The sequence below is a fragment of the Trichosurus vulpecula genome, chromosome 2 (genome assembly GCF_011100635.1).
Source record: "Trichosurus vulpecula isolate mTriVul1 chromosome 2, mTriVul1.pri, whole genome shotgun sequence".
NCBI classification, from domain to species: Eukaryota; Metazoa; Chordata; class Mammalia; order Diprotodontia; family Phalangeridae; genus Trichosurus; species Trichosurus vulpecula.
The window spans coordinates 418155096-418167097 of NC_050574.1; the positions used below are offsets into that span (position 1 = coordinate 418155096).

At 37.9% G+C, this 12002-nt stretch overlaps 1 protein-coding gene across 1 annotated transcript; it reads left to right on the plus strand.

Annotated features, from left to right (window-relative positions):
- The first annotated feature begins 577 nt into the window (after nucleotides 1-577).
- Nucleotides 578-10411, plus strand: TCEANC (transcription elongation factor A N-terminal and central domain containing). The gene is made up of 2 exons (XM_036745646.1): nucleotides 578-651; nucleotides 9278-10411. The coding sequence occupies exon 2, from the start codon at nucleotides 9286-9288 to the stop codon at nucleotides 10360-10362; it is 1077 nt and encodes a 358-aa protein (XP_036601541.1). The 5' UTR covers nucleotides 578-651; nucleotides 9278-9285; the 3' UTR covers nucleotides 10363-10411.
- Nucleotides 10412-12002: the final 1591 nt, after the last annotated feature.

Here is a 12002-nt window from a genome sequence, read left to right on the forward strand (position 1 = left end):
AAAGAACAACTTAAGATAAAACGTTTCCCAACCAATTTCTAACGGAAAAGGCATCTTTTTCCCCCAACTGGTTACAACCCAGATTTCAAGCAAGGTGTCCAACAAATACTTAGTTAAGCATCTCCCCTGTACCAGGCACCAAATCAGATACAAAAAAGCGGGCTCTGCCCTCTAGGAGCTTCCCTTATACTTGTTTGTCCTTCCTTCAAGGCATGGGAAAGGTGATGTCATGACTTGGAAGGGAATTAGATTTACGTGAGGGAGGTTGGGGAATAACACTTCAAGTCATGAAGAGCTGACTTTAACTTAAACGTGTATCTGGGATCTCGGGCCAAAAAAAAATTGATAGTCCTTTTCCTGAGTGACAGGACTCCGTCGGAAAGGAACAGGAAGAAACAAACCCACAAGTGGGCCCCAGCAGGAACAGGAAGGAGCAAGACTGCCGAGAGCGAGGAAAAAGGAAAAGCCGCAGATCGCACTGCGCATGCTCTGCTTCCCGATCACGTATGCATCTTGCTTTGGCTCCTCTGATTGGTTGGGCGTCTCCCGCTTCTCTCCAATCCTCTTCTTCCTTCCTCTCCCACCCTTTGGGAAGAGAAGCTGTGTCACGGCCGGAGGTAACCCCTAACTGTCGCGTCTTCCTGCGGACAGGTGAGCAGGGCGTACAAGTCAGCCCTGGGGAGGAAGACGAACTGCAAGAAGACTCCGCTTTGGCGGTAACGAGGCAGTGGGGGAAGTGTGTTAAGTGACAGTTACGGCCCCGCCCTTCCCCAGCCGAGGCGGGGGAGGTTGGGGCGGGCGGGGTAAGAGGGGAAAGGGAAGAGCGCAGCCTCAGTCCGGCGCTTCCCCGGCCTTCCCCACCTCTCCTGTGACCCCTCACCCCCAGCCCTTGCTCCGTGTGGGGGAGGGGCGTCACGTGCCCCACCAGTTTCCGGACTCCACCTGCCTGGGGCTGGAGATGTTCTGTTTTCATAGGCTTCTAGAAGCAGAGTTGGAGGGGATCTTAAAAGCCCCTTAATCCACCCCTCGTTTTACTGGTGACGACACTGGGTTTAAAATTGAGTATTCAAAAATATTTAATTCTGATGAAACTGTTTATTCAATTGTAAGTTTTTTAATTTCCCACGCATTTATGTGAATTTCAGCAAATAGAAAGGAAATTTCCTCTTTTAACTTTTTGAAGGGGGGAATTAGAAATTTGGGATTTCGTTGTGTTGCGGTGAGGAACCCCCTCCTGGAATGCAAGTGGACAACTCTCTGCAACTGACAGGGTTAACAGGGGCTCGCAGCCGTTACTAGAGGCACCGCTTGAAGTCTTTTCAGATCAGTTTCACAGATATATTGGACTTACGCAACGTTCCCAGCACCGTACCGTCAAATGGGAGAGAGAAGGAGTTTTCATTCTGTTCCTCATTATGTTCCTTCCCTACCTCTTCAACGCACGTACGAAGTCAGGTTAAAGTTAACATGTAGGGCAAAAGCTACAAAGGTTTGTCTGCAAGTGTCTGCAATCCTTTTGCTGGTGGTGGTGGGAGATGGGGGATATAAGTGGATTTTTTTTAGATTACCAACCAACACATTTTTTTAACATTCACTGTGTCAGATGCTGGGCTGATCTCTGGGGAAGTCACAAAAAAAGGGGAACAAACCAATCCCTGCTCTTAAAGAGTGCATGTACTTCTAAGATATATATGGAATATAAGAGGGTAGATAGAATGGTGAGGCATCCAAGACCTAAGATATTCTTTTAAAAACCCCAGCTGAGTTTTCATACCCTTGAGAGGTGGGAGGTGAGTTAAGGTGGGAAGAAGGGTAGTGTAAGTGAGTCAGGATTGACTGTTATCTTCATCCATGTTACCAGAAGAATTTTCATTGAATACAGTTCTCAGTGATTATATATTATCCGTCCTCGTACCATTTTCTGAGACAAAGCAAACTTACAATCCAGTGAGAGATTACATTTCTCAAAACAGAGTGAAGTGTCATCATTAAGTGACAGGCAGGGTAATGAAGATCATCCTTTGTAGGTCCCCCAGCATGGCAGTTACTGTTGCCCTTAGACTTTGAGGGGAGCTTTTCACCAATAGGTATTCCTATCACTGACATCTTTTCATATGAGGAGGCGGCTGTGAAAATACATATGATTGGTTATTTACATATATTTAGAGCTGGCTACAAAACAATGTACCTGTAAGTAACTTTTACTGTCCACTTCCTAGAACTACTGCAAATTGTAACCATGTTCATTACTGTTCAGGTGGAAATAGGACCCCCCTCTCTTGAAAGGACCTTTTAGTGTCTATAGATATAAAGTAAAACTTGCTCTGTAACTAGGAATAAATATAAAGACAAAGTGGAGAGAAAAATATTTCTATTATCAATTAAGTGCCTGTGTTGAAAAACCTCATAAGGAATGGATAAAAAGCTCTTGCTAAAGAATAAAACTGCAGACCCTTTCCATACAAAGAAATCTCTGTCAATTCTCTTCACAGGATGGTGGTTGTTTTTTTTCCTTTAAAGAGAGAAAATTCAGAAAAGACATTATCTCTGAAAGGCCATTTGTCCCCAGTGTAATGCAAAGACTTAACCATGTAACCATAAATGCTAAAGAACTGAGTAACTAATATTGGAAAATGCAGACAGTGTATGACAATACTGTCATTACCTTTGTTGCCACCACCTGAGGACAGGGAAGATGATAGAAGCTTATCCACCATGTATAAATAGGCAATTACAGATCTGTAGCATACTTAACAGTATATATAGCTTTGTCCAGTTAGTATGGAGTTCCCTAATACTAGATAGCTATGCCTAGGTTCCTGAGTACAATCTGTTTATTTTAAAAAAAATGGTACTTTTTGTTTTGACACAGCAGACACTTTTTAACCAAAGCAGAGCTTCTCTCCACCGGTCAAGAATTTATTAAGCAATTGTTATTCCCGGGATATAGAAACAAAAATGAAACAGCACCTCCTGTCCTCAAAGACCAGGGAGGCAACATACATATAAGAAGATACAGAGTATATACAAAATGGATACAGGGTCATTTTGATAGGGAGTAAATTCTCAGAGAGGCTTCATATGATCTGGGGCTGGAAAGTATTCAGGATTATGAAAGGCAGAATTCAGAAGGGAAAGAAAGCATTCCAGACGTCCAAAGCAGCCCATGTTAAGACAGAAAATGGAGTTTTATGTGTGTGAAATATCAAGTAGGCTAGAATGGCTGGATCATAGAGTGCATCAAAGGTAATAATGTGTACAAAGACTGGAAAGGTATAAAGGGACCAGGTTGTGAAGAAATTTATACGTCAAACAGAGGAATTTATGTTTGATCTTACAGCTCATAGGTTGTTTCTAGAGTTTGTGTAGTAGGATCAGACCTGAATTTCTGGAAAATCGCTTTGTAATTTACACCAAAACAACCAACAAAACTATCTAATGACTTGATTGCTATTGATAGCACAATCGTGCAGTTTTTCCGATTAGCAGGAAGGAAGGGTGTATACTTCAGCTTTGATAGTATGGTACCAACCTGGGTGGATTTATCTGCCTGGACTTGTATTATCATTTAGGGTCTTTCATTATTTACTTTGTTGTAGCCATTGTGTGTATTCTTCTTGTAGGTCTGGGTTTTTTATTCTGTTTCACTTCATAAAAATCTGCCTATGCTTCTTTGAATTCTTCATAATCATTGTTCTACAAGAAATTCCATTACATTCACAAATTACGGTTGTTTAGCTCTTGGCTTCCTCCTCTGTCCGTCCCTGAAATTGGGCACATATTTTGTTTCTAGGCTTTTTGTGTTCACAAATAATATTGTTATAAATATTTGTGTACAAATGAGTATTATCTCACTGTCATTAACCTGGGATATAATCCTAGTAGGATCTCTATGTTAATTAATATGAACAATTTTGTAATTTTCCTATAAGTCCAAATTTTTTTCAGAGTGGTTGGACTTTTTCAATTACTGTAATTCTTCTCAGAATTGCTCTAATACTGAATTTTTTAAGTCTGTCATTGCTAATTTGATGAGTGTGAGGTGGTGATACTCAAACTTTTTTAAAATTTCATTTTTAATTATTCATGATTCAGAAATGTTTCGGATGCTTATTGGTAAAAGGTAAGTTTCTCCTTTGAAAAACTGTATACTTTGAGCACTTGCCTATTGGAAATTACTTTTATGAATTTGTGTCAGTTCTCAATAGATTTTATAGATAAAATATTAGACTTTTATCAGAGATGTTCAATGCAGAGATTTTTCTCCAAACTGTTTATCTCCTTCTAATTCTTACCCAATCTATTCTAAATCCAGGGTTCTTAACGACCTTGCTCTTTTGGTCTTTACTTATTTTCTCTGTCTACATTTAGTTTATCTTATGGTTTCCTAAAGGGTCAGTATTTGCTACTCAATCTCTCTCTGAAATAAATTATGCAATTATTTATAATTGTGCAATAGTTATCACACATATGAGCATATGCATTGAGGAAGCAATTCACCAGATACAGTTAAGTAGATCTCTTAAAAAACAAACTGATACCATGTATGCTAAAAAAAAAAAGGTGCTTACAGTTTACAAAGTCAAGGAAATTCTCATGATCTTTAATGAAAAAAATTACCTAACAACAAAATATTAACATAATCTTGAAATTTTTTCACAACGTTGAATTTGGACATGCCTTTTTTCAACAGGATATCACTGCCCATAGATTTAAAGACATAAGGAACTTAAGAAGTTTACTCCAGTCCTCTCATTTTGTATATTAGGAAACTGAGGAACAGAGAAATTAATTTAATCATCAGAAACATACCTCTCATCACAGTTTGAGGACATAGTATTCCAGGTGACTTAGGAACAACCTTATTGCAATCCACCAGACTTTCATTCTTCAACTATTGCATCAAAACATTCATTAAGTTCGTTAAGTTTTGTTAATTGATGGTTTAGGTCTGATTCTTGTGTTTAACAGATGTTTGTTGTATGCTTGTCATAATGGAATGAGATGACATTTTCATCATGATGTAATATTAACATGAGTTGCAGTAACCCTTTATTGCTTTGTGTGCTCCAGTGAATTGGTTATGTATATAAAGCTATAGTTTTATAGTTGTCTTGAACACCTGTTAAGTATGTAACTGCTTTTTTTGGCACAACGCAAGTGCTCCTTCCCTGTGTTGCCAGTCCACCTTGATAGGATTCTAATAGCTAAGGACATCCTTCTCCAAACAAAAGGAGAAAAATGCTGATATTTATCTAGTCTTTAACAAGGTGTTTTATATACATTAGATTACTTGATACTCCTACCAACCCTATGAGTAAATACTGTACAGGTAATCTCATTTTGCAGTGGTGATATTTGCCTATGGTCACACATATAGGTGATATATATTGGGGACAAGATTCAACCCAGGTCTCTCCTGATTTCAAATACAGCATTATTTCTCTATAATGTACATATAACATACCACTCTCATACATTTCTCTATAATATACCATTCTCATACATAGTGGGGAAAAATATGGAAGGAGTTTAATATTGCTTAGAATAAGAGTCTCCACTGTGATACTTCATCGTAATGGGAGGTAACCCTGGGTACTCTAAGTCAGTGACACCATTGCACATCCTCTGGCCAAACTGGAAAGGCTCCAGATGTGAGCGTGGCAGTGGATTGTCTTCTGTGTTTGTCATCCAAAGAACTAGTGTAGCAAAGGCTGCTAGTCAAAGCAGCTCTTGAAAACCTGCTTAGTGGAGTTGCAGTCTGGGTCACTGGAAAAAGGATTCCCACCATTTTAAATAATGAATGATAATAATTGATGTTTAAAGTACACGACATTAAAATAAAATAGCCCTACATTGCTCAGTTGGTTTTCACAATAGCTCTGTGAAGTAGGCAAGTGCTATAGAATATTTTTAGTCTGAAGTCCTCACCCACAGGCAGCCAGGCAGTGCAGTGGATAAAGTGCCAGGCCTGGAGTCAAGAAGACTCATATTCCTGAGTTCAAATCCAGCCTCAGATACTGTGTGACCTTGGGCAAGTCATTGAACCCTCTTTGCCTCAGTTGCCTCCTCAGTAAAATGAGCTGGAGGAGGAAATGGCAAACCATTCCAGTATCTTTGCCAAGAAAATCCTAGATGTGTCAGGAAGAGTCAGACACAACTGAAAAACAACAGAACGATGATGATCTCAGCCATGATTTCAGTGTAGGAAATTCCTTGACGAAGGGGACTGCTGCCTTTTCCCTTTTCTTGAATCCCATAGTACAGTGCCTAGCACAGAGTAAGGGCTTGTTAAATCCTTGCTGCCTTACTCCCAGATCTGCAGCTGCTCTACAACTTATTGTGTGGGGCACTAAGAGGTTAAGTGACTTAAAGGTCACATGACCAACATGTCAGAGGGAGGACTTGAACCTAGCCCTTGACTTTGAGACCAACCCTTTAGCGCCTCTGTTCTACACTGCTTCCCACTGTATGTATTATTGCTATTTTACAGAAGGAGCAACTGAGAGAGACTCAAAGAGATTAAATAACTTCCCCATAGTCACACAGCAAGTAATAGAGCCAGAACCCAAGCCCGGGTCTCTTTTGACTATCGAACAATACTGCTACAATAACCTTTCTCTAGTTGCCCAGGAGATCAACATGAGACAAATGAAGCATAAACCTTTTTGTTCCTTCTACACGATATATCTTGAGTTAAGTAAAAACTATAAATTTTAGATTGATAATAGGGAAGGAAATAAAGTTGTGCTGATAAGCCACACTGTTGTCACCATTGGCCAGGGATAGCTTTATAGAACTTTGGAGCACAAAAGCTCTAGTATGTTTGACTTCGTCAAAATCACCTTGAAATCTTCCCCAAAGCATTTCAGTGACTCTGCTGATAAAGTCTGGGCCAAGACCAAGTGTCTTATCTAAGCTTTCAGTGGATATTTTGTGTTTGCACCGACCGGCACTTTGACAACAACCAAATCAAACTCCTGCTTTGTGATTATAGTACATATGTGACATTTGATGTTCTCTGCTGAAAATCTTTCACCTTCCTTGTGCTGAGAACAAAGATTTGGACATTCTGTCGAAACTTCAGCCTGTCTCATTTTTCAGATCTTTCAGTTATCGTGGTCTTTTTATTAACTCTGCAGAAGATCAATTTCTGTGACTTTGGTGAAATTTGACACATTTTTATTTTCCTTTCCTATGCAGTAGAGCAACAGCGTTACCAGACTTTGTTAGTTGGCACTGGGCTCTTTCCTACTTGAAAATTATATAAATAATCTGGTACTACTTTGTTGATATTAGTGAATTTGCTTTGAGTCTTTACTGATTTTTTAAAAAGGTAGCTCAGACTTTTAAACCTAGGTTTGTTTAAAAAAACTGCATATTCTGAGTTGTGAAATAAAGTATGATAAACTAATGCCATAGACTTTAAAATTTTGAAAACTTGCTTTAGTTTTTTATATTGTAGCTCCCTCTTGTGATAAAAATAATCCTTACATTAAAAATGAGAAATATGACGACTGATTATATGCTCTCTGTAGCTTAGCATAGGAACTTTCAAATACAGACAGGAATCCCATTGCAGAAGACAAGGATATATGTCTATTTGACATCTTAAGAAAAAATATATCATTTTAAAGGATTTTGAAGAGAAAGTGGCCTAATCTGAGGACAGATCAATAGGTGATATAACCTTTCAAAAGTCAACAAGGTAACTACAGTAGAAAGATAGGGAGATTTATTAAAAGGATAGTTTTAGAAACTGACTCTTCGTTTATTCTGAAAACCAAAAATGACAGAATTAGTATATTGACTGAACATCAGTATTTAACAACTTTTTGCTGTAATGTGGCTATATTTACTTGAAGTTACAGATATAACTATAAAATAGTGTGACTAATTTTTCACAAATCCACAAGAATTTACACATATAATTTTGTTGTATCTTTCAAAGATAGCGTTGTCTTTTCATCGTTAGACTTCCTTATCTATCTAGCTTTTTGAATGAAAAAGTATAAAAACAAAGTGTGTTACCCATTGAAATGTTGAATGAAAACGTATAGATATCAAATTAACTGGGAGCAGTGTTAGGGGAGCAGGGACCAATTAGGCGTCCTGGGTGAAGCTTTGTAAAGACTCCCCATATTGTGGGAGCAAATAGGTTTCATCAGGGAAATAGTGGTCCTGTCACACAAAGTATGTACTACAAAGTGGTGGAGCATCACAAGATGTAACCCAGCACAGTACAGGAGTCAGCAGAGAGAAAGGCAAGCAAGCTGGCTTTGTTGAGAACAAAGGGGTAGTCAGGAAAGGGGAAGCAAGTTAGGTCCTGCCGTTATCCCCAGTGGAGGGGAGGAGGAGGGTACTAAAACTGGAAAAGGGTCAGGCAAAGGAAGGGATATTATCTGGTTCAAGCAGGACCATACATTGTGGGGAAGAGGGGTGCCTGGATCTGATACTTAGGTCAATGTTTGGGGACTAGTGTTGCTTCATGGTTGGGAAGTGGGGATGAGAGGAAGGGGAACACCTGGGCATATGGAAGTTAGTTGATATTCAAACTCCATTTTGATGGGAAAGGGGCTCTGGGACCTTACTTACAGGCCTTATATCAGCCAAGTTACTCAGGACATTGGAGCCTCCTGGCTTCATTTGAACAGAGAAGAGAGGCAACTGAAGTCCTTATAACTCTTTCTTAAATTCTTCATCCGTCGTTTATACTTAGATGAGTATGATTTAAATTTTGTAATGCTTGATGAGTAATTTCAACTAAATTATAAAAATAATCTGGCTCTCTGAGAAAATAGTTCAGTACTACCCAGCATTATGGCACTGTTGTTAACACCAGCAGATTGCCTCTCCCATCCTGACAATTATATGAATTAGTTGTCTACATTTGACCTAGACCACTGAATTGTAGATTTAGAGGTAGAAGTCCAAATTAACAACTAGCACCTCTTAAATAATTGTTAATGCTGAAGAGTTAAAAACCTCTTTCTACTGGTTCTTTAATGCTGTAAGTCAGGTCTTTTTGTGTAACAGGTTTCACATTTTCATGTCTGAAGCTTTATTGCAGTTAATTATGTTTCATAACTTATGTTTCAGAAGATAGCAGCTGTTCAAAAAACAGTACATAATGGAAAATACAAAAATAACCATTTTTAATCAATAAACAGCCTTAATTTTTTTTCTTGGGAATGATAATGAAAACTGTTTTGTTAGCATATAAAAGACTAATTTCTAAGTAAGAAAAGTAATTAACCCTCCCCCCTTTTCTTTTCAGATATAAAGATGTCTGACATGACCAAGCAAAAAGCAGCTACCAGAGCTTCAATTATTGAGCAGCTATTGACAGAAAAGAATTTCCAGGATCTTGGAGATCACCTGACTGAACTAGAAACTATTCACATGAGTATAGAGCATCTCCAAGAGACAGATGTTGTCAGAGCTGTATATAGAGTTTTGAAACATTGCCCTACAGTGATTTTCAAAAAGAAAGCCAAGTGTTTACTTTCCAAGTGGAAAACACTTTACAAAAATCACTACTTTCAGCCAGTGAATAGTTCTAATTTTTATCTCGAGGATAGTAAGGAAAACACTGAACATGTTAATCTGGTTCAAGAAGAAAATTCCCCATACCCAAGTAAAGAACAAACATTAGACACAGTAAATTCTAACTCTGTGTCACCATCCCAAGATACTTCAAAAGGTGTTGAAATGTTTGTGCCAGAAAACAGTGCTGCTCTAGTGAAGGAACATTTAGAAGAACATTTCATGAGTCATGACCCTAAATCCACTGGCAGCAAATCAGCTTGGCCTCAAGATCCCACAAGGGCTAAATGTGTAGAACTTCTCTATGGAGCCTTAGTTACTTGTGCCACAGACCAGCAGAAAACTGATCGTTGGCAAATACTGGCAAGAGAAATTGAGGAGTATGTTTTTGCACTTTATTCAAAAAATCTCAAAAAATACAAAAATTGCATCAGAAGCAAAGTATCAAATTTGAAGAACCAAAAAAGTCCTCATTTACAACAAAATCTGTTTTCTGGGACCTTATCTCCAAAACAATTTGCTGAAATGACAGTCATGGAAATGGCAAATGATGAATTAAAGCATTTGAGGGCTTCATACACAGAGGCTTGTATACAGGAACATTATCTTCCTCAAGTGATTGATGGCACACAAACAAATAAAATAAAATGTAGGCGCTGTGAAAAATTTAATTGCAAGGTCACCATGATTGCCAGAGGAACACTTTTCCTTCCCAGTTGGGTTCGCAGTGCAAACCCAGATGAAGAAATGATGACCTATGTCATTTGTAATGAGTGTGGAGAACAGTGGTATCACAGCAAGTGGATTTGCACATGATTGTGACGAAACACTAATAATTTTTAATAAAGATAATTTTTGTTTATAAGGTGCTTTTGCAACATATTTCATATCTATTACGTGGGTATTATATTTTCTCAGTAACCCTCAGAGTAGGTAGCTGATGATTAAAAAGCTCCTAGGTTAATAATGGTACACCTTTTCAAATGAACACCAATTTTCACATACAAGCATTGGTTATTTTAAAATTTTCTTCCTTTATGATTAAACATTATCCAAAGTTTGGACTCAAGTTATCACATACATATAATGGACACTTGTCCATCCGGTTGGCAAATGTTGAGACTGAAGCACAGATATACTCAAATTCACACAGCTACTAAATGGCAAAGCTGAGTCTCAAATCCATGCTTTCTGTTTCCTGGCCTGGTTATTTTTTCATTAGCTATTACTACCAAGGATGGTAACTGTTTGGAACACCTAAGAGGGGCATACCATGACTAAAGAGACTGACTTCTGCAATGTAACATAGCCTGTTAGTAATTGAGAGATGAAATTGAGTCAGGCAACAAGTTTTATAAAAGCTGTTTCTTTGTGAGAAGTATTCTCTATCTCATCTGGAGATGAGTCCTGTGGTGGTAACTACAGTGGAGGTTTGTTCTTATCAAGGACATAATTCAGGTTCTTTGTATGAGAACTATATGTTTCAGTAGAAATAGGCATCACCTAGTAAGAAACACATCACCCCAGTTCTGTTCACGTCTTATTTGGCTGTCACTTTGTTTTCTCACTTGCCAGACTGCACCCTCTACCACTAAAGTAAATTTTCTACTCTATTATGAATCCATATGTTCAATTCTTTGAAATTGTGCACTTTTTTTCTTTGCTCATGCTCATTGCAGGTTGCGCAGAGTTAATAATTGATTTTGTATATCATGTAAATATGTGTGCATATTATACTTTATAATACAATTTATATAAAGATAGGTGTTTAGATAGATACGCACACATAAACATGCATATGTATGTATATGGTATATATACATCTATACATATACATATTATATGCATGTGTGTATATATATATAATACACACACACTATAGATATATATGTAAAAACTTGAGTCCAAATTCTGGCTAATGTTCGATCTTTTAAGAATCATAATTTTAAAATAGGTAGTTTGATATGAAAAATTTGTATTATAATGCCAAGATGAGCCCTTTTAAAATGAATCTTTTAAATAGGTATGTTTATTCCTGAAGCTAAGGAGGAGCATACCATGTCATTTTGCATGAATTTTGTGAGTATTTAATGCATATATGTGTAAATATGTACATGTTAACATGTGTGTGTATTATATACATACGTTCATAGTGTATGTATAGAGATTTGGTGTTGAAAAGTACCTTAGAAGCCATTTAGTCCAGTCCCCTCAATTTACATATGAGGAAACTATAGCTTAAAGGATTTAAGTGATTTGCCTAAGGTCATATGATGAAATGGTAAAGCTTAAGATTCAAACTCATGCCCTTTTGACTCCTTGGCATCAAAGATCTTGATGGCCCTCAAAGTTCAACTAGTTCAACTTCTCATTTTTGTTGTTCAGTTGTGTCCAACTCTCGGTGACCCCCTTTGGGGTTTTCTTGGCAAAGATAATGGAGTGGTTTACCATTTCCT

What these genes read in the sequence shown, in the direction of transcription:
- TCEANC (XM_036745646.1), top strand. Translation starts at nt 9,286, where the DNA reads ATGTCTGACATGACCAAGCAAAAAGCAGCTACCAGAGCTTCAATTATT.